This window comes from Tiliqua scincoides, chromosome 6 (genome assembly GCF_035046505.1).
Source record: "Tiliqua scincoides isolate rTilSci1 chromosome 6, rTilSci1.hap2, whole genome shotgun sequence".
Classification (NCBI taxonomy): Eukaryota; Metazoa; Chordata; class Lepidosauria; order Squamata; family Scincidae; genus Tiliqua; species Tiliqua scincoides.
Window position 1 is genome coordinate 88,091,106 of NC_089826.1, and position 21,365 is coordinate 88,112,470.

At 43.9% G+C, this 21,365-nt stretch overlaps 1 protein-coding gene across 4 annotated transcripts in view; it reads left to right on the forward strand.

The window, feature by feature from the left end:
- CCDC91 (coiled-coil domain containing 91) overlaps positions 1-20,429 on the forward strand; it is a 117,925-nt gene extending 97,496 nt beyond the window's left edge. For 3 of the 4 annotated variants that reach the window (XM_066631803.1, XM_066631802.1, XM_066631805.1), the window contains exons 12-13: positions 1,057-1,170; positions 18,863-20,429. In XM_066631803.1, the coding sequence (XP_066487900.1) occupies positions 1,057-1,170; positions 18,863-18,997 (249 nt within the window). In that variant the 3' untranslated portion in view covers positions 18,998-20,429. Of the gene's footprint in view, positions 1-1,056; positions 1,171-17,680; positions 17,713-18,862 lie in introns of all 4 variants that reach the window. The other variant, XM_066631804.1, reaches the window with a different exon arrangement.
- The last annotated feature ends 936 nt before the right edge of the window (positions 20,430-21,365 follow it).

A 21,365-nucleotide genomic window follows, 5' to 3' on the forward strand; every position in this document is an offset into this window, starting at 1 on the left:
AGGCCATAGGCCCATCTGGTCCAGCTTCCTGTATCTCACAGCGGCCCACCAAATGCCCCAGGGAGCACAGCAGATAACAAGAGACCTGCAAGGCTTCCTGGGAATTGTAGTTAAGAACATAAGAACAGCCCCACTGGATCAGACCACAGGCCCATCTAGTCCAGCTTCCTGTATCTCACAGCGGCCCACCACACAAGACAACAAGAGACCTGCATCCTAGTGCTCTCCCCTGCATCTGGCATTCTGACATAGCCCATTTCTAAAATCAGGAGGTTGTACACACACATCTTGGCTTGTAACCTGTAATAGATTTTTCCTCTAGAAATTTATCCAATCCCTTTTTAAAGGCATCTTGGCCAGATGCCATCACCACATGCTGTGGCAAGGAGTTCCACAGACCAACTACACGCTGAGAGCAAGTCCCACTGCGTTTAATGGGATTTACTTCTAGGTAAACATGCATAGGATTGTACTTGTGAGTATATGAAAAGATGGAAACATGGTCATGATGACTTTTAAGTTGTAGAAATAGTCTGCTTAGTGGATTTAGTAGGTATCAAGGTCTTTTTACCTTTTTGAAAACTTTTCCCTACATTACTTTTTTCTTAAACAGTTTTTAGGTACATTTACAAAATAATTATTCTTTAGTTGCAATCCATAGTTTAAAGTGGAGAGGTGTTTAAACTCTGCATAGTGTAGGGAGAGAGGCATTGATTCTAAAGCAGCAATTTTCAACATTTTTCTTCTCATGGCACACTATGAACTTCTCTATGGTCTTTTCCTCTTGTGTCATTTCTGGCTTCCAGAAGACTCTTATGGATTCTATAGCTGTTTGCAGGGCAACTGTCAGTGGTGACAATTGTCTTGGCCCTCTTCCTCCGCTGGCAAAACCCGGAAAAGTTTCACAAAGATTTACAAGTGCTGTGCTGTAGATTCCCATGGAACACCTATGGGCCTTTCCACCTTGGCACACCAGTTGAAAATTGCTGATTTAGGGAACTAAATTGAATTGAAATGTGTGCATCTTTCTTTCAATTCTTACTTTTGTTCTAATAGGCAATTATACAAGCAGCAGTAATAGAAGAGCAAAAGAAAAGTAAAAAGGCCATAGAAGAAGCTGTGAAGCAAACAAGGGAAGAGCTCATGGAATACATCAGAGAACAGAGAAAGGTAAGTGCCACTCCTGCCCAGCAATTGCTCCAGCAGGCCAGGGTGGGTTCTGGACAGAAATTATCATTGATGGGCCTCATTCACCTCAGAAGTGGCATCATTCATCTCATCTCATCGTTCATGTTCAAATCACCTGTTTGGATTGCAGTTCTGCCATCATAAAGCATACAGCTGGAGCCTATTTATCTGAGGTAGTTCCGTTCCGTGACTCAGCGCAATTAGCAAAAAACGCATTGTGCTAAATTCTATAGAGTTACGAAAATACACTGCAGCCTGACACTTCTGTATGGAAGGAAACTAAGGCAGCTGTTAGCAATCCCCTCCGCTCAGTACTCAGCCTTCCCATTGACAGCTGTCCCACTTCTTTCACAGGTGGGATGCTGAGCTTTTAAGAGTCCAGTCCTATGTGTTTCTACCCAGAAGTAAGTCCAATTCCAGTCAATGGGGCTTACTCCCAGGAAAGTGTGGAGAGGATTGTAGCCTTGCTGGGCTGTTTTGTTTCCGTAGGCTGCACGGAGAGCCTGCACCATCTGGGGAAGGGGGGAATTCGGCAAAAAAATGGTTTTTTTAAAGGAATCCCCTCTGTTGCTACCGCACCTGCCTGTGTGTGTGTGTGTGTGAGAGAGAGAGAGCTCCACCTTGCTGCACATGCTCTGGCTTCAGAGGTTTTCCGCCCCCCTCTTCAACCTCTTTGCTGGTTCAGGGGCTCCAAGAGTGTTACTGTTCCTTTGCAAGGGGAACCTCTTCCATGGCTCCAGGGCTATTTCCCTGCCTATTTGAGGGGGAGCCTTTTTTGCAGTGTTTTGGGCTGCCTGAAAATGGAGCGGTGCAGGGCAAAGGTGTGTGTGACTTGCACCTGTACTGTGAATACTTGTCATATGTTGTTGATAAGCAGTTAAGCAGAAGAGAAAATCTTGCACATTTCCACAAATAGTATCATATTTGTATAGTTGTCCCAGCTCAGCAAGTACAGCCGGAAGCAAATGGATAGCAAGGATTTGCTGCCTTTGCGAAGGAACAGAAAAGTTACAGCATGAACAAAGCTGGTTTTCTGTGTATTATGTTTGCATTGAACTCCCTGGTTATGTAACTGCTTATCTGCTTTTCAGTATGCTGGCAAATGATACTTTATGAATTTCCAACCTAACATTCACCGTTCCAGTCATGTGTACCAGTGTTCAGACAATTCAGAAATATATTTATATATTTATTATTTATATCCTGCGTTTCCCCCATATGTGGGCACTGATATTTAGAATGCATGGAGGTGAAACTGGAAGTTCTGTGTCAGAGATCACAAAATAAGGAACCACAGTCTAGCAATTTCTCAATGAAGAACTTAATAATTTTTCAGCGCCATAATGCTGTGAAAACTGTCCAGCCAAAGAGCAGTTTTTTTTTATAAAATTCTGAAGTTAACCTTGAAGACATAAAACGGGCTTCCTGTTAACTGCAGGAACCAACTTCAGGATCCGCTGCAGCCTCTCCGTAGGGGCTTCATATCCTGCTTTAAGGAAATCCAGCTTAGCCATAAGTGTGAACATTGTGGGGAAGTTGCATGTTCCCAAGGCACACTTCCAGTTTGTCAGCAGCAGTTAACAGGAAGCCAGTGTTGCATCTGCACCAGTCATGTGGAGTTGTTAATAAGAATCTAGAGCAGGGGTGCTCACACTTTTTTGGCTCGAGAGCTACTTTGAAACCCAGCAAGGCCCGGAGATCTACCAGAGTTTTTTGTACAATGTTCGTGCCATCATAACATATAACATTTATGTGTACAATGTATGTTGGTGTACTTTGAGCCCCACTGAGTATAACAGGACTTACTCCTGAGTAGACATGCCTAGGATTAGGCTGTGAGGCTGCAATCCTAGCCACACTTACCTGGGAGTAAGCCCCATTGAGTACAATGGGCCTTACTCCCGGCGTTTCCTCCCAGAGGCACCTGAAGGGGGGGGTCGGCACTCCGCGATCTACTCATTTTGCCTCGCGATCCACCTATTGAGCACCCCTGATCTAGAGGGAGTATCCATCACTAGGGCTGTTGGAGCAGAATAGTGTGACTTATTTGGTTAGCTACCCAGTTATGTTAATGTAAGATAAATGTCTGCATGCACCCTTTGAAAACAATTTGCTCTCTGGTCAGACTGTCAGGATGCTTATGTGGTACCAGACAACTGCTGTCTTCAGTGGCTTGGAATATAAAGAAGTGTTTAATTTGGGTTTGGTATGGTAGTCCGTTACTTAGACCTAAATGCACCAGACTCAACCCTCCCAATCACCATTGAAAAGAATGAGAGACCTGTGAGCCGTAGTTTTCTGGGAAGTATGTCTGTGCAAGCTCTGAAGTCAGTTTTTAAGTCAGTTCTTAAGAATTCTTAAGTCAGTCCACTTGTATTAAATCGCAAGTAAAAGAATTATCATGGAAATCTCTATTTTATGACTTCTTCCATTCCCATAGGCATGAGGTCTGTGTGCGTGGAGGAACAAAAACAATCAAGGATTAGTAATTGCTATGGAGTCAGAGGGCAATTGACTTTTTAAGAAATAAAAATACGCTTTTTCTGTTCTTTATGTACATTACGTATGTTGACTCAGGAGCCCACTGACTTTAGTAGGCTAGCTCTCAAGTAAGTACGCATACAATTGTAGCCTAGCTTGCTCTTCTTGTGCGGAAGAAAATGAGAGGGAAAGAAGAGAAGCCAAACTTGATTCTGCCACCTGCCTTTCTTCTCCTCCAATCATTAAATGTTCTTACTGCCACAACTCGGCTGCATCCCATTAGTTTTGGCTTCTGCTCCGCGACCTCTTGGGGTGGGGGAGCACTCTGGAAATCAGGGTTTCCTTCTCCCAGTTCCGCCCTGGCTGGGTGAGGGATCTATCCTCACAAAAGGAGATCTTGGCTTCCAGCTACCTCCAAGCGCAGAAATGGGGGTTGTTTGGACACCTTCATCTAGCCCTTCAAATAAAATGCAGCCTGTGTTGCCTTTTTTATTTAAACGTATATATCCCACCACCGGGTAGATGGGACTCGTTAGCCTGGGAAGGCAGCTCATCTAAGAGAAGGAAAACTCTGACCCCAAACCTCCACTGCCTTGTGGCTACATCCAGTTATGGAAAAGGCTTCAGGAGTCAACCTCGAGGCAAAATCAGGAGCCAGAGTCCCTGAGGCAGTTCATGGCTGAACACAGTCACATTCTGGCAACTCCTGCGACGCCGCTGGAACCAACTGTATTGGCCTCTGCCTTTCCATTGGACCATTTCAGCGATGTGGAGAGGGGGGATTTGCTGCATGGGAAACAATCTATCCTCCATATCTACTTTACCCAGGCTTTGCGCTCTGGAAAGGACACTCTGTTCCAGAACCACCATTCAGAGCGCGACACCATGGTCTTCCGAGACTGAAGGATGCCAACTTATATATCCCACCTTTCCCTTGTTGAAGCAAATGTCCAAAGCCTTGGACATTGCCAGTTATAGGGATAAGCCTGCCATGTCTCTCTTTTTTGCCATGGCAGCTTAAATGATGAAGTGTGTGTTGGAAAGGGGGAGATCCGCTCCTCTCACTCTCTTCATAGCTCATTCACATTATCAGTGTCGAACAGTTTTGACACCCATCTCCACCTCCAGGCAAACACTGCTCAGATGCAAATCATGCTCTTTTTCCTGGTGGAAAACATCCTTTAATTTAAACTCAAGCACTTTGGCAAGAGGCTTTCCAATAATATAACATCCTCAGGGTGACTCAGTTCTTGCAAATTGTCCAAGAACAGACTGAGTGTAAAGTCTTTCCAACTTCATGCAACTCCAGTTTTGTATTTCATGCAAAAGGTGTTATCTCCGTTTGAGATGGAGATTATAATTTTAGAGATAGAGATTATGATAAATTAACAATTGCCTTCCTTTTAAGAACAGTTTGCAGTGTTTAGCTTTGAAGCAAAGCCAATCCAATTCTGCAAATTTACATAACAATAATTTCCATGCTAGCATAAAAGTTCCTGTTGGCTAAGAACTTTCCTTACAGGAGTCAAGTCATTATCATTTAACATTTTATCATTAATGTTTTATCATTAGTGTTTTTTATCATTAATGTTAATGTTTTATCATTAACCCATTACAATAGTAGATGGAAAGGTAAACCATTTTGAGACTAGTAATATAACGTAGCCTGGTTTCAACTACTTATTTATCAGATAATGTGAATGACAAATGGTTGGAAAGAAGACACTGAAATGAAGAAATGGATATTAAATATTTGTAAATGGTGGCTGTACTAAAACTTGTACTTGAATCTCTTCTCACAGTTGTCATAATGCATGTATTAATGCACTGAATGTAAATGACCTGGAGTGCACCTCTGCGTTGAAACATTGTTGTTGGCAACCTTCAGTCTTGAAAGACTATGGTATCGTGCTCTGGATGGTGGTTCTGGCACAGCGTCTAGTGTGGCTGAAAAGGCCGATTTGGGAGTGACAATCCCTTCCACACTGGGATCAAGTGTATTAATGGACTAAACTTTCTGTTCTATTCTGAAGGAATGAATTTGCATACCAAAAATTAATGCTAGAACTACCCATCCTGATGTATTTTCTAAGCAGGCTAATGAACAACCCTCTAGATGACCTTGCAGGAGGGTGAAATCAGGGTACAAATCTTTTAAATAAAAGAAAATGAAGAATAATGGTTGCTCTTCTGATTTCCAACTTCAGGACCCACCACAGCCAAAGTTAAGTTTTCCCTGTTGACTTTGACATTCAGCTTCCTCTAATAAAATACTGTCTGTTTCCTGACAACAAAATGTCTTGGAATAAACACTGAATGTGCCTTGATACCCAAAAGCAACTCCTGCCAACTTCAGGGCGCTTACTTGAAAAAGAAAACCAAAGCCCTGCAATACTCACTGGCTTATTTTTGTTTCTTTTACATGCACATCCCTGTCCTTTGGCCAGTCCTCCTTATTTTAATGACAAAAGCTTGGCAAAGTGACCTGTCAATTGTAAGCGGAATTTGCAGCATTCAGTTATGCCCCCTTATGAATTCTACAGCTGTGTCTCATGATCTTCAAACTCACCAATTGGCTGATAGTTACCAAAATAATAATGAAGAAAGAAAATCAAGTTTTAAAAAATGGATTTTAGCTTGTTTCCCCCAATTCTTTTCCTCCTCCTCCCCCCCCCCATTTGAGCGTTATGAAGTTCAGTATGCTCTTTGCATTAGATTTCTCCAAAAGCAACAGCACTTGGGGTGTTCTTTTAAAGTTGCTTTTATTTGAAGAGATTGGGACGCTACAGTCAGAATAGAGGCTGTTAGTCCAAAGAAAATAGAATGACTGCGGTTCTTAGAATACAACAAGGTTAGAATACATCATGTTGCTTAGAATCATGAGACTTGGAATCTTAAAATCAAAATCATAGAATTGTAAGGGATCCACAAGGTCATCTAGTCCAACCCCTGCCTGTGGCAGGAACTCCTAAAGCATCTCTAGCAGGTGCCTGTTGACCACCTCCCTTGACAATCTGTTCCACTGCCAGACCGCCCTGACTGTCAAGAATTCCTTCCTGATGTCCAATCAGAATCTCCTCTCTTGCAGTTTATACCACTGGATTTAGTTGTACTGTAAGAGGCAAGTGAGAACAAATTTGTTCCTTCCATATGGCAGCCCTTCAGGTGTTTGAAGAGTGCTATCATATCCCCTCTCAGTCTTCTCTTCTCCAGGCTAAACATACCAAGTTCCCTCAACCTTTCCTTGCTTGTTCTCCAACCCTTGTATTTTCCTTGTCACTCTCCTCTGAAGCCACTCCAGTTTGGCTTCATCTTTCATAAAGTGAGGTGCCCAGAATGGAGCACAATACTCCAGGTAAGATCTGACCAGTTAGTGACAGAAAATAAAAACACAATAAAACCAGTCAGTATCCAAAATATGATAAACCTAGCTGAAGAAAGGCAGCAGACAAAACACAACTTCAGCAATGTAAAAACAGCAGCTGGTAAAAACATAAAAAAAAATTTCAGAGAGATTTTTTTTTTTTAACTCAAACAGTCAAGCTACAGGGATGTTAAAAGCAGGGAGGAAGTTTTTGACCTGGCAGCAAAAAGCAGCATGTCTTCCTTAGAAAGGGAATTCCATAACCTAGGCATAGCCACAGAGGAGGGTCTCTCCTGTTCCCAACCCAAATGCACAGCAAATATTGGTGGAATGAGGAGGAAAACCTTTCCAGCAGATCTTTAGCACCCAGCAAGTTCAGATGGGAAGATTAGTTCAACAGTCTTTCCCCACTTCCCTTAATGTCCTGGTACAGTGGCTATGCAGACAGTGGGGAGAAAAGAAACAAAGCTGCGTTCTGCTCCGTGGAGATCCCTCTGCATGTGGGTTTTATATGGGAACTGGTAGTTACCTGGGGAAGTTTGCCAGTCAGCGTAAAAGCATTGCAATGTGTTGAAAATGACTCCAGGATAACAGCTTGTAATACACAGGCCATTGTGAGGGATCTAGAAGTTGGGTCATCCTTTGTAATTTAGCAGATCTTGTTCCCAACACTATCCAACTTTCCAGTGCTGATGCAGCCATGCCAAAGGGCGTGTGGGGAAGGGCACATCTTGTGGTGGGGAAGGGCAGTCATGGAGTCTTCCACAAGGTACGGGAACATTTGTTCCCTTACCTTGGGCTGCATTGAAGCTGCATCAGTGTTGGGAAGTTGGATAGGGTTGGGCCCTGTGACTCTGTTCGTTTAGAACAGGGGTGTCCAAACATTTTGGCAGGAGGGCCACATCATCTCTCTGACAATGCGTCGGAGGCCGGGGGAAAAATGAATTAATTTACATTTAAAATTTGAATAAATTTACTTAAATGAATTTATTAGAGATGGAACTTATATGAATGAATATTGCTATTCTTGCTATTGCTCATGGCCTATAAAGGGCCTTGCTCAAAGCAAGGCTAACCTTTCCTTCGCTGCCACTGCTTCATCACAGATGTTAAACAGCAAGTAGTGGAGGGAGCCCTCGTCCCACAGCTCAAGCGAGAGGTCGAACAGTCGTCCTCATGCTGAGAGCAGTTGTGTTGGGCCAGCATGGGCTCTAGCAAGTCTCCAGAGGCTCATTGGAGACTAGGAGCTCCCTGAGGGCTGGATTGGGCTGCAAGTGGCCCCCGGGCCAGGGTTTGGGCACCCCTGGTTTAGAACATGGTAAAGATGGAAAGATGGTTCCTAGAAAAAATATAGGCTGAAGGGATAGTTTCATTTCATTCCCAGTTATTGACTATGGAGATGGGTGTAGGGGGGAGCGCGAGAGAGAGAGAATTCCATCAGATTGTTGAAATTATGTTGAGTGCTGGAATGTAATTCACTCCCAGAGGCCAGCCAACTTGGTAGATATTTGTTAACCATACATAGTTGTATTACAGTTCAGTATAAATAAATGGGAGAGGAGTCTGGAATTTGGTTTTTTGAAGAAATCAAACTGAAGGAAGATGATGTGTCAGTTATTTAAGCACTTTGTTTTGGAAGGAATATTATGAATTCTTAATGGGATGAGTTTTCACTGTTAGAACTTCCTTACTTATAGTCTCTCTTCTTTTTTGAATATGATCAGGATTATAGAGAAGAATGCAGGTGGAAGAAAAGTATACGGCTGTTTGTCAGGTGGCGCCAGTGGCAAATTTTTTAATGCACTTTTGGGTAACATAATATATCTTATTCAAGCGCCTTCATGTGAAGGTGGGGAGGGGGGAGATTTTTCTCACTTTCAATGGTTTTAATTCTTGCTGTTCTTTTGAACGAATTCTCAAAGTCTTGAATGATTCCACAGTGCAGCTATATATTCAGCAACCCTGATATCTCCTGGACAATGCTTCAGTTATTTAAGGAATACAGTTGGACCCCAGTATCCTCAAACAAAAAAAAGCACCAAAAGCGGGATTCCTACCTTTTTACACCCAAACCACACTATTTCCAAGCTTGTAGAGCAGTTTTTAGCACTGAAAGACCCACTTCCATGTTGCACAGAGGTTCCTTTCTTTTCCCAGGCATGCCCCAGAATGCATCGTGAACTGAACCCCCACAGATACTGGGGTCCCACTGTAATTGCTTGGGACTGTCGTCTCCCCCTGCAGATTTGTTCTTATTTGATGCAGTATTTGTAACCGCAGGACTTTAGGGCTGACCTGAATGAATTAACTGGAAGTTTTCTGCTGGCGCCCAAGGTGGCACCACATGGCCCTCTAGGGTTGTAGTACACCATGGATTCACTGTGTGCTTCCTACTGTCCTCTTTGCATAGTTGAAGATGCTGATATTGGTTGAACACCTGGAATGCTGATTGCAGTCTCTGGGATGCCTTGTGGGTAATAACCATATAACCCAAATCATGTGATTTGGACATTATGCTGGATTTGGACAAAGCTGTCTAGATAGAATTTCATGGCAAGTTTCCCACAGTTGTGGAAGTCCTTCTTTATGGAAACTTGCTACATCCCAAGGCGCAAAGGAACATTTGCAGAAGGATAATTCTATAAGAATCACAATAAGATATTCAACTAATTATTTAGGTTGGCTGTTGATCGCCAGTGGCTGCATCTGTTTTAAAGCGTCGTTTATTTAATAGAGTAATTGTCCAAAGAAACAAGGTATCTACAGCCACTGCCCTGCCAGTCCTTTGTAGATGACCAATAAAGAGGCAAATGTTGATGTCTGTCCTTGGGCAGCCATTGGTGTATCAAACAAATCCTTAGCTTGTTCAATGTTTTAAGTAGCCATACTCCTGACAGTGATCTTAAGAATGGTCTTGACAATTGGACCATTTGCTAGTATCCCTATCTTTTGATACTGTTCCTAAAATACTGAGGTCAGTATTTTCATTTACAATTGTTATCATTTGCTCATTTTTGGGAGAAAAACATTTTCTAGATCTTTTCACATGACTTGAGAAGAATGTGGGCCCAGTCCTATCCAATTTTCCAGTACTGGTGCAACTGTGCTAATGGGGCATGTACTTCATCTTGTAATGAGGCAGCAGTCACAGAGGCCTCCTTAAGGTATGGGAACATTTGTTCCCTTACCATGGGGCTGCATTGTAGTTGCACCGGGGCTGGAAAATTTGGTAAGATTGGGCCCTGTGTGATGATTTTTTGGTTAAGAACATAAGAACAGCCCCACTGGATCAGGCCATTGGCCCATCTAGTCCAGCTTCCTGTATCTCACAGCGGCCCACCAAATGCCCAGGAAGCACACCAGATAACAAGAGACCTCATCCTGGTGCCCTCCCTTGCATCTGGCATTCTGACATAGCCCATTTCCAAAATGAGGAGGTTGCACATACACATCATGGCTTGTAACCCGTAATGGATTTTTCCTCCAGAAACTTGTCCAATCCCCTTTTAAAGGCGTCCAGGCCAGATGCCATCACCACATACTGTGGCAAGGAGTTCCACAGACCAACCACACGCTGAGTAAAGAAATATTTGCTTTTGTCTGTTCTAACTCTCTCAACAATTTTAGTGGATGCCCCCTGGTTCTGGTATTATGTGAGAGTGTAAAGAGCATCTCTCTATCCACTTTATCCTTCCATGCATAATTTTGTATGTCTCAATCATGTCCCCCCTGCGGTGCCTCTTTTCTAGGCTGAAGAGACCCAAACACCGTAGCCTTTCCTCATAAGGAAGGTGCCCCAGCCCAGTAATCATCTTAGTCACTCTCTTTTGCACCTTTTCCATTTCCACTATGTCTTTTTTGAGATGTGGCGAGCAGAACTGGACACAATACTCCAGGTGTGGCCTTACCATTGATTTGTACAATGGCATTATAATATTAGCCGTTTTGTTCTCAATACCTTTTCTAATGATCCCAAGCATAGAGTTGGCCTTCTTTATTGCTGCTGCACATTGGGTCGACACTTTCATCGACCTGTCCACCACCACCCCAAGATCTCTTTCCTGATCTGTCACAGATAGCTCAGAACCCATCAGCCTATATGTGAACTGACATTGAAGCGCATCTGCCATTTTGCTGCCCATTCTGCCAGTCTGGAGAGATCCTTCTGGAGCTCCTCACAGTCACTTCTGGTCTTCACCACTCAGAAGAGTTTGGTGTCGTCTGCAAACTTGGCCACTTTACTGCTCACCCCTGTCTCCAGGTTGTTTAATCCTTAAGCGAGCAAGCACCATGCGGACAGATTGAAAAATGTTCTATGTGTGTATATTTAAGCCTCAGATTTGGGGATCTCTTCCCGTTTTCTGAGTGCTAATGACTGAACCCACAAAAAGTGTGTCCTTGTCTTGTTCCTGAGAATTTGGCTTGGCATTCAGTGCAGGACCTCAGCTACAGACTGACGTGCCAGCAACTGACTGCGGTGGGCAAACTCAAAGATTTAATTTCAGAAAGTGTGTTTATATTTTCCCAGAGGCCATGCTAATGATAGTGCTCCAAGCCTGACATTTACCCACCAACACATGTTAACAGACCTGTTTCTCAGTGTTTTGTAAGAGTGTGTGGTGACACCTTGAGTGTTTGTTAACTAGCCTCACGCCTCTTTCACTCCTTCCCCATTGTCCTGCCACTTTTCCCACCCTTCAGACCCCCTTAAAATCAAAAGCATTAAGTCAGTATCATGCTTGGCCATAGGGCTGTCCAAATTTGGGAGTAGAACTTTTTGCAAAGGGTTATGTAACCTCTCTGCAGTCCTAGAGATCTGTATCAACTGGAGCGATCAAAGCATTGTCAACATCACAAGCCACAGAACACAGATTGGTCTTGCCGATACATATGAAAATGGCCCGACCAGCCTGATGTTGTCACTCTAGCTGTTCTCGGCCTGACCTTGTGAGCACCCTGCTGGTGCCAAAAGCGACAGTGCAGACAAGGTCATGGAGAGTTCCTGAGCTCACTTTCCTGCTCATTCAGCTAGGCCTGTCTTGTGGCTTTCATAGGATTAAAGAAACGTTTATGTTGAGGTTCTAGGAGCGTTTTCACGTTGCCGCTTGCCCTAGCTCAAAAAGCAATGTAAACTCAGGAGATTAACGAAGGGATTTGGGAACAGTTGTAGTGTAAGAGGAGTTGGTGCACCTGGCTCTCCTCGAACCAGGCCAAGTGAAGCAGTGCATCACATGTGTATGGCCAAGGAAATGGGGTTTTTCTTGTCTGGGAAAGTTGAGCAGACAGCTGGAAACGTGGCCTACGTGATGTAACAGACGTGGTCCTTTCGCTGAAGCTCACTTTCTGCACAAATCTTCTAAGTAGATGCTTCATAACTTTCTGATCTCTGTGGTTGGTGCTTCCTGCAATTAGAAGCTCTGTGTCTCTGTAATTCAAATACAGTGTGCTGCTGATCATTTAATTGTTGCCTTTACAAAACTTGGGAGAGATTATAAATATACAGGCCCCCCCGGTTTCCATATCCACTGATTCACTTATCCACAGTTCTCCAATTCCCCCTTTCCTGTTGTGATTATGACTCACCTCTTTGTAAAAACTTTGCAAAAGGCAGCGTTTTCTTTATTTCACTTTGGAATAGGAACCAGGAAGCAAACAGTGAGAACCTAGACTCATACTGCTGAAGGATGCTAGAGGAGGCGATTGTGAAAAAGCTAACAGAAAGTCTTCTGATGTAAATAGCAAGGCTTTCATGGCCAGCATTCATGATGTTAAAATTAACATTGTTCAAGCTGATGGGCTGCGGTTGAATAAAACAGTTCTTCTCACCTCTTGGGGCCAAGTGGGCTTTTGAAAGTGGAAGAGGAGGCAGGAGCTGTTGTGTCCATCGCCAGGTTGTCTTCCCCCTCCAGAGGCTGTTTGGATTGCCAGCCTCAACAAGTCCATTTAAAAGAACAGTAACTTCCCTGTCTTCCTAGTTGGCAGGATAGGCTCGCCTTGCAAACAATTCCTACGCTACTGTTTGATCATGTGCGTGCCACAAATGTGCATAGAGTAACACAGCTTCCAGATCGGAGTCCTATCTTGTCCAAAAATCAATTTCAGAAAAGCAGGTTTTTCGCAAGCACAGGGATGCTGTTTAGACCCATCTTGCTTTCATTAAACACGCAATGCGAATTGTACCACAACTGCAGTGTGAGAGTGGTTTGCTGATTGCTTCTCCGTAGCCCTTCAACCAGTTTTGCATTTTGTTTTCCAGGTTTATGAAAAGAAAAATAAGGATAAATGGGAAAATTGTTCTGCAACATTTGTCTTTGGGATGTTTCTTTTTGTAATATTGCTTGAGTGAAGTTGTGCTCCTAATGAATTCAGAGGCCACCTTTTCCGTTCCGCAGTCACCCTCTGGCGTCTCGGAGCATCCATGGCTGTCACGGGCAGGATACTGCACATGCCCTCTGGTGTCTGACTTAGGAGAACAGGGACACTTCTGTTCATCTGCTGAGTTGGGAGGTTCACATGGTGTTGAATGAGAAAAGCCACTTCCAACCCAGGAAGTTTGGAAGAAAAGCTGCAGTCACAGACCCATCCTCCAGTGAGGTTCTTTTGATTTAACTTAAAAGCCAATCCTAAAAATCATTTACATTTTGCTACAGTAAGTGCTTACCTTTTGCAGCCAATTTATGTCTGATCTATCCAGGCACAAAATTCCATGAGTAGCAGTCTGAAGACAGTGACAATTTAAGTTGTCCCCTGTAGTTGATTCAACTGACTTTGATGGCACCTGCTATGCACTGTATCTGTTTTCTGTTACAGATCTTCTTTTCTCTACAGTTCATAGGTTGATCTGCGGAAGGGCTTGTGGGTAGAGGATCTGCCCTTGGGCAGGCTGTTGAGCAAGAGGCCTTTCTGGTGTTCAGATCTGTGCTCTGGAGAGTCTGTGTTCTGGGAGTTTCTTGGAAGCTCATTAAGGATAGTTGATTGAGAAAATCAGTCATAGTGGACAACCTTCTCTGAAAGACAGCTAACCCACACTACTGATCTTCTCTTGCAGTGCACAGGCACAGAAATAAATTGTAGGGTATTTATTTTTCACATCTTTAAGCCAGCTTCCCTCCAAGGAGCTCAGGGCAGTGTGCATCATGGTGCTTTCCCTGGTTTTGTCCTCACAACAAGAGGAGAGAGAGAGTGACTGACCCAAAGTCACCCTGGACGCTTCGTAGCTAAGTGGGGGTTTGAATCTGGATCTTCAGTGCTAGGTTGAACACCAGAACCAGAGCACCATGGTAACCACAGAGATAGGTGTGATGGTCCAGGAGCCACTTCATTTGTTTCCATTCTAGGATACACAACCTCCAAGATGCGCAAATTGGCAGATGCTAACTGTGCATACGGCAGGATCACAGCATCTTTTCTGGCAGTGCACAGTAGTAAGTCCATTCTGAGAAGATGTCTTAATGATAGTGTATTTGCTTCTCAGTGCCTCCTGTGATTACAGTGCCTCCACCCCATTACCACCTCTCCCCACCTCTGTTCCACCCTTCTCCGCTGGCCCACAGAAACGTTCTCCAGCAGGCGCAGGCCTTCAACAGCCGCTGGCAGGCTTCAAGATTTCATGCTGCCACAATGTTCGTTGCAAACGTGCTGTAATAGTGCATCCTCTCATCCTGCCAGCAGAGGCAGTCATCGGATTGTGCCATAAGTACTTGGATGGGAGACCGCCTCGGAATACCAGGTGCTGTAGGCTTACACCATAGTCTTTTGAGACTGAAGGTTGCCAACCATTTGAATTTCTGAAATCTGTACTAACTACCACTATGTAATATGTGAAGAGCCTTTTCTTTATGTCACATGTGGTGGTCTTGAGCAATGAGTTAAAGAGGCAGGGAGCAAGAATGTTCTTAAAAGTAGTTACTCTTCAAAATGGATCTTGACGCACTAAAAAATATTGGAATCCACTGATACGGAGCATCTTTGTCCTTTTGCTGTTTAGAGTTGGGAATAGTAATGGCAGTCATTACAGCAAGCAATTGCAGGCACCATGTAGGAAACCTCACAGCATTCAGAAAGGCACAGCAACTCCTGGTGTCCAAGCCAAATATTTTATCAGGCCAGAAAGGGGAGGATTAGGGAGGCAGCTTCTTACCCACTTCCAAGGTTGGCAGCACCAGGAAGTGTCTACAGATCCCTGTACATAAAAGGTAGAGATATGGAAAGGTGCAGGAAGGAGGGGATAGTACTTGGTGAGAATGAAAACCACATGTTCCTTTCTGCAGTTGTTCTGTGTCTGCAACATTCTCAGCTGATGAATGTTCACATCATAGGGAAAGGGAGCCTATCAGGAAATAAAACCATGGGTTCCTGTATCATCCCTCCTGTTTATAGGCCCATAAAAATTACTTTGGTTTACCACAACTTGTTTTCTAAATAGATTGATCTGTTTTGTCCTCTTATGACTCTCCCTTGCTAGAGCCTTTAAAAGTCCAGCCAAGAGACAGAGTTCAGTTGGCGAGTATTCAGCCCTTTTCACAGCCTCCACCTAAAATAAAATTAAAGGTTTCTTCCCCCCAGTTTTTGGACGTTCCAAAACAGGAATCTTACCACCCTTCACTGCTTTGGATAGTCAGATCTCTACAACTGACAGCTTCCAAGTTATTCAGTTTCTACAATATCTGTTGGCAGTCTGAATTTCAATTATCCCTTTTGACTTCCAGCATCAAAATCCCAGATTTTAACTATCTTATTTTTTTTTCCCCATCTTCCTAGAAGGGCTGTTGCTGACCTAAGCATGTAAGCATTGTCTGAGGAAAAAGCAACCCAAATCGAAGGAAGTTCTTCCACTGCACCAGCTCTTGGGACAGACATAGTACAAACCCTGTTCCAAACTTGTTTTATGGCCCACGCTGCAGCCTCTATCATCCTCCTCATTCACCATTTCCTTGGACTGTAACGTAACCCCTACTTACATTATTGGCACAGCGAAGGCCTTCTGCTCATGCTTGTGCAAAGTTCACAGAACAGAACTGTTGTATCTTCTCCTTCTGCTCAAGGTTTTTTGAATCCAAGCCAGTATATTTACACCCATGTCCCTTTCTGGCCTAAGTTTACCAGTGTTCGTTTATTAAGATCACTCCATGAAATAAACCAGAACACTGAAGGGTTGTCTGAAAAAGGGCTGTTAAGAATTGCCTTGCCATATTGCAGGGGTTCTCAGACACACTGGCATCATCTGAGAAGTATCAGATTCTCGATTATATTTTGTTCAGTGTGGTGGCCAAAACTATCTTGGCTTTTCTGTCCATTTCTACATGGCAGAAATCCTTTTTGACTGTATTTGAAACTTTTTAACTGAAGTGCATTCATTCTCAATACTTCATTTAAAAGGGGAACTAAATGTTGAAATGTTTTGTGGCTTTTGAGGAGGGAAAAAAGAAAGAAAGCTTGAAGTCCAAATCTAACATGCAAGTCAGCTAAGCTAAAGGAATGTTAAGGGATTTCTGTTAGATTTCTCAAATGTTATGACTCGATTTTCTACCTCATGTTGGCAACCTTCAGTCTCGAAAGACTATGGTATCGCACTCTGAATGGTGGTTCTGGAGCAGCGTCTAGTGTGGCTGAAAAGGCCAATTTGGGAGTGACAATCCCTTCCACACTGGAAGCAAGTGCAGTCTGTCCCTGGTCTGTCTCCATGGCTGTGGGCCTTCCTTCTTTGCCTCTTTGCCTCAGTCTGTTGGCCAAGTGTCTCTTCAAACTGGGAAAGGCCATGCTGCACGGCCTGCCTCCAAGCGGGCCGCTCAGAGGCCAGGGTTTCCCACCTGTTGAGGTCCACTCCCAAGGCCTTCAGATCCCTCTTGCAGATGTCCTTGTATCGCAGCTGTGGTCTACCTGTAGGGCGCTTTCCTTGCACGAGTTCTCCATAGAGGAGATCCTTTGGGATCCGGCCATCATCCATTCTCACAACATGACCAAGCCAACGCAGGCGTCTCTGTTTCAGCAGTGCATACATGCTGGGGATTCCAGCTCGTTCCAAGACTGTGTTGTTTGGAACTTTGTCCTGCCAGGTGATGTTGAGGATGCGTCGGAGACAGCGCATGTGGAAAGCGTTCAGTTTCCTCTCCTGTTATTTTCTACCTATTCTCCTTGATATACAAAAGGTATCCAGGCAGTTCTCCCCAAACTGAGGACTGACGCTCAGTGGTAGAGCGCACGTTTGTTCATGCAGAAAGTTCCAGGTTAATGAATCTGCCAGCTCTAGGTAGGAATAGGAAGAACTTTTGTCTGAAATCTTGGAGAGCAGAGATGGACCATTGGGACCAACAGGGTATAAGGCAGCTTCATACATCTTCAATTCAAAGAATTATGGAACAAAGCATATTCTAAAATATCATGAAAATGCATTCTTATTTAAAATTGTGTGTGTGTGTGTGTGTGTGTGTGTGTGTGTGTGTGTGTTTTCCTTGCTCTAGTAAGAAATGTGCCATGTTTAAATCATTGATGTGGAAAAATCCTACTATGAACGCATAACATTCTCTACCCAATTAGTGTGCAGAAATAGTTGGAAATGATTGATAGATTCTGTGTGCCTGACAACCCAACCTTATGCATGAATCCTTGGAAGTAGCTTGCACTGAGTTAAACACAACCTCTTTGCAGGTGAATTTGTAAGGATTGCAGCCTTGGTTATGGTGAGTAATAGCCCAGTCCGATTCCTCCCCCCCCCCACTGATGCAGCTAAGGCAAAATGGCTTCCACTGCATTCTGCAAGAGGGGAACAGTTGCAGAAGTCTCCTTTGGATCCAGGAAGGGGGCTAGGATTCAAAAACACCACTGCTGCCCAAACCCTCCCCTTCCCAGACCAAATCCACCCGGCCTGGCTTTGCCCTGTACCGCCTGTTCCCATTCTGCCCCCCACCCCATCTCACCTCCCCTGCCACAGAGCCCAATCCTGGACCTGATGCACTGGCTTACTGCTGTTGCGCACTGTTGCAAACGTGCAGTAAGGCACGTTTGCGAGGCATAACGCTGGGCCAGCGCCTGTGCTAGCCCGGCACTGGGCGGGCGCCTGACCTCTGCCGCTCGGCAGTCATATGGACCTCCGAGCCATGGTAAGGAAAGCGGGGGCATGGGGGAGGCGGGGAGGAGGTGTTCTGGGGAGGGAGGAGGTGGGCGGAGGGCAGGGAGGAGGTTTGACGGGGAGGCGGGAGCTGGGGGGAGGGAGGGAGGGAGGCGGGTCCAGTGGAGCTGAGCTCCACCAGATCCTGTCCGTTTGTGTGGGGCTTGGCGCCCTACACGAATGCCTTTACCTGAATCGTGTAGTCCCATTGCTGGGCTACTTCCCTTACCCGGGAGAAGGAGACGAAAGTCCTCTTCTCCCGAGGTGCTGCCTGTGGTAGCCCCTGGTGTGCACCGTTTTCGGTACCGCTGAAGCTGTCTGCCATGTGAGCTCAGGATTGGGCTGCCCACGAGTTGCTGTTAACGTGCTGATGTGCAGAGGATGGCTCTGGCCTTCTTGTCAGGGTTCTTGCAGCGTTACTCTGCATGCTGCCAGAGCATGTTTTACAACTGCCCCAAAGCAGTTGCTACCAGCAAAACACAATAGGATTGAATTGTAAGGATAGTTCCACGTAATCAGCTGCAGTGGTTTGCTTTAACCTTTCATATTTAAAGTTGAAAAGAAAGAAGCTGTATGTAGTACCGTCCACTGTGTATAATGTGTTCCTTCATATTTGCTTACAATGTGTATTGATATAGTGTTCACTTATTGACTGGCTGCAGGCTTTTCTCTTAAGACAGCTAACTTTTCTATATACTGTTTCCTTTTTTCTGCACTGACAGCTGGATCAAGTTGTCCGTCAACGCAGCCTGTCCAGTTTGGAACTCTTCCTGTCCTGTGCTCAGAAACAACTGAGCTCTTTGTTACACGAAGGACCTTTGACTACAGATGCCGAACAAAAAAGAGAGCCTCTCTAAAGTGGCATTATTTATGAAGCTACCACTCTGAACAGTGCAGGTGACTTCCTTACGACACTGGGATTTGGGACATGAATTCGGGATTGATTAGTTGAACCTCTCATTTGTTTTGATTGGTTTTCAGAATCACTTCGTTGTCAGCTATAAAACTAATGGCCATGTGAAATGGAGTTATCCAAGATAATGAAGGATTCAAAAATAATGAGGTTTACAATGGCAGCCTGCCCCCATCAGACCAAGTATTTTTAAGGACCAGTGTGTCATTATTTATTTAGGGGTTTATTTTTGCTATAAAATGGCAGGGGAGCCAGTTCCAGGGACCAGTGCACAGTGAGATGTGGTTACCCTCTTATAATGCACTATTTCCCCATGTGAAATCCCCCCAGCTACTATGGGCTCCAAAGATACCATTTTGTGTAATGGTACCTTCAGGGGCCTATACCAGCTTCAAGTGGTAATTTTAATGAAAAAGACAGGAGAGGGTAAAGGATTAAACACCCCTTATTTCCTCACCCTGATTTCAGTCCAGAATGGCCTTTGCACAGTTCTGCTGTGCAATAAGAATATGCATCTAGTCAGACAGTGATACGTTCATGTCTAGTTTGGCTCATAGTTTAAAATATGGGTAAAGAATAAAGTTATTTACAATCCAGTCTAGCAACATAAAGATCAAATTTCTTCAGATGAAACTCACATGCTTGTTCATGTAAGGTCCTCAACACACTTAATCCCCATTCTCTGTGATATATTCTGGAGACTTACTTTTCATGCCAAATCCATTTGGCATTCAGCAAATGGTGGAAAAATTCATTTTTACTACTGGAAAAAAATGTTTTGAAAACACATTAGACCTTAAGGTCAACTGAATTGTAGGAGGCAATCTCAGAAGTCTGCTCAGGTTTTCAGAAATATTAGCGCGGATCCAAAGAACCGATTTAGGGTGCACTAAATCTTTACTTTCTTCTTTAAATGACACCTTTCTCAGTTTCAAAAGCAGTTTGCTGTGGGCATGCAAGGTACTACTCTTTGAGAAACCCGAGTCTCACGGGCACTCAGAATGGGTTGTATGGTTCTTGGGTCCCAGCTGCTGTCATTCAGAAGCATGTTAAGTGAACGGGCGGGGATTCCAAAAGTAATTAGAATCTCCAACATTAATTTGACAAAAGCAAATGCTTATTTAAAGGTCTCTTAAGTCCTCATAACACTTGTGTTAGTAAAAGTCAAGGAATTGGTCCGCTAGTTTACAGAATCAAGTCAGATAATTACTTGAAACAGTCTTTGAGGTATCCATCGCTTTTTCACATGTCTGTTAGGTATGAGAAGTCATTGCTGAGTTCATGCTAATATGATTATAAATAGCCTTTTTGGCATTCAGTTATCTCTCTTAAAGCCTTTAATTTTCATACAAAATGTACTTGCATTTTATCAATAAATCCAGTTTGAAACAATAAATAGTTTGGTTTATGTGACCGACGAAACCAATTTTGTATGCATATTACGTATGCATATTCTCGTATATTAGAAGTGTATATTCTAATCGTGCATAATTATAATATTATGCATATTATAAATGATTATAATATGCATAATCGTGCATATTCTCGTATATTAGAAGTTTATTTTTTACTCGAATACTCATTTGCTCACTATCAGTTCAGCCATTTCTTTGTTTACTTATGCTTCTTCATAGGTTTCTTCAGAACTATGCAGTTTATCCTAGTAGACTGGGCATTAATGAACCTTTTTGATTGTTGTTTCCCTCATAGCCAAGGGGCAGGATTCTTCAGAAATACAGGATTATCTTTGGAGAGAAACTCTCCCTCCATTCCTCAAACCAGACCTGCCTAGTTGGCAGGAAGCAGAGTTCCAGCTGAACTCCAGGCAGCTCTTTCTTCTTTGCTGAATTTTTTTAAAAATATGTTCTTTTTCTCCCTCATTCACAAGTTCCTGATATGCCCAAACAGAACATGAGATACCCTACAGTTGAGAGATGGTACATAGGGATTTCCGGCTCACAGGGGCCAACCTGCCAGTGCTCTCATGGAGTACTGTAACCAACAGCTCCTTGCCCCAACCGCAGCAAAGCACAAAGGGAAAGAGAGCATGTGGCAGATGGATGTAAGCACTTGAAGATCAAAGAAAAGTCTCAAAATCAGAGGTTCTCAAAGTTGCACACACTCACAGGGGCGCCGCAGATTGTCCCTGGTTGCTCCTCCTTCCTGTTCCTCCAGTCACCACCATCTTGGATCTCATGAAATCTTGTGAGATTTGGGCACCATCATCGAGGATTTTGTGAGATCCAAGAAGGCAGCACCCAAATCTCACAAGGTTTGGGCACTGCCATCCTGATGTATCTCACAAGATTTCA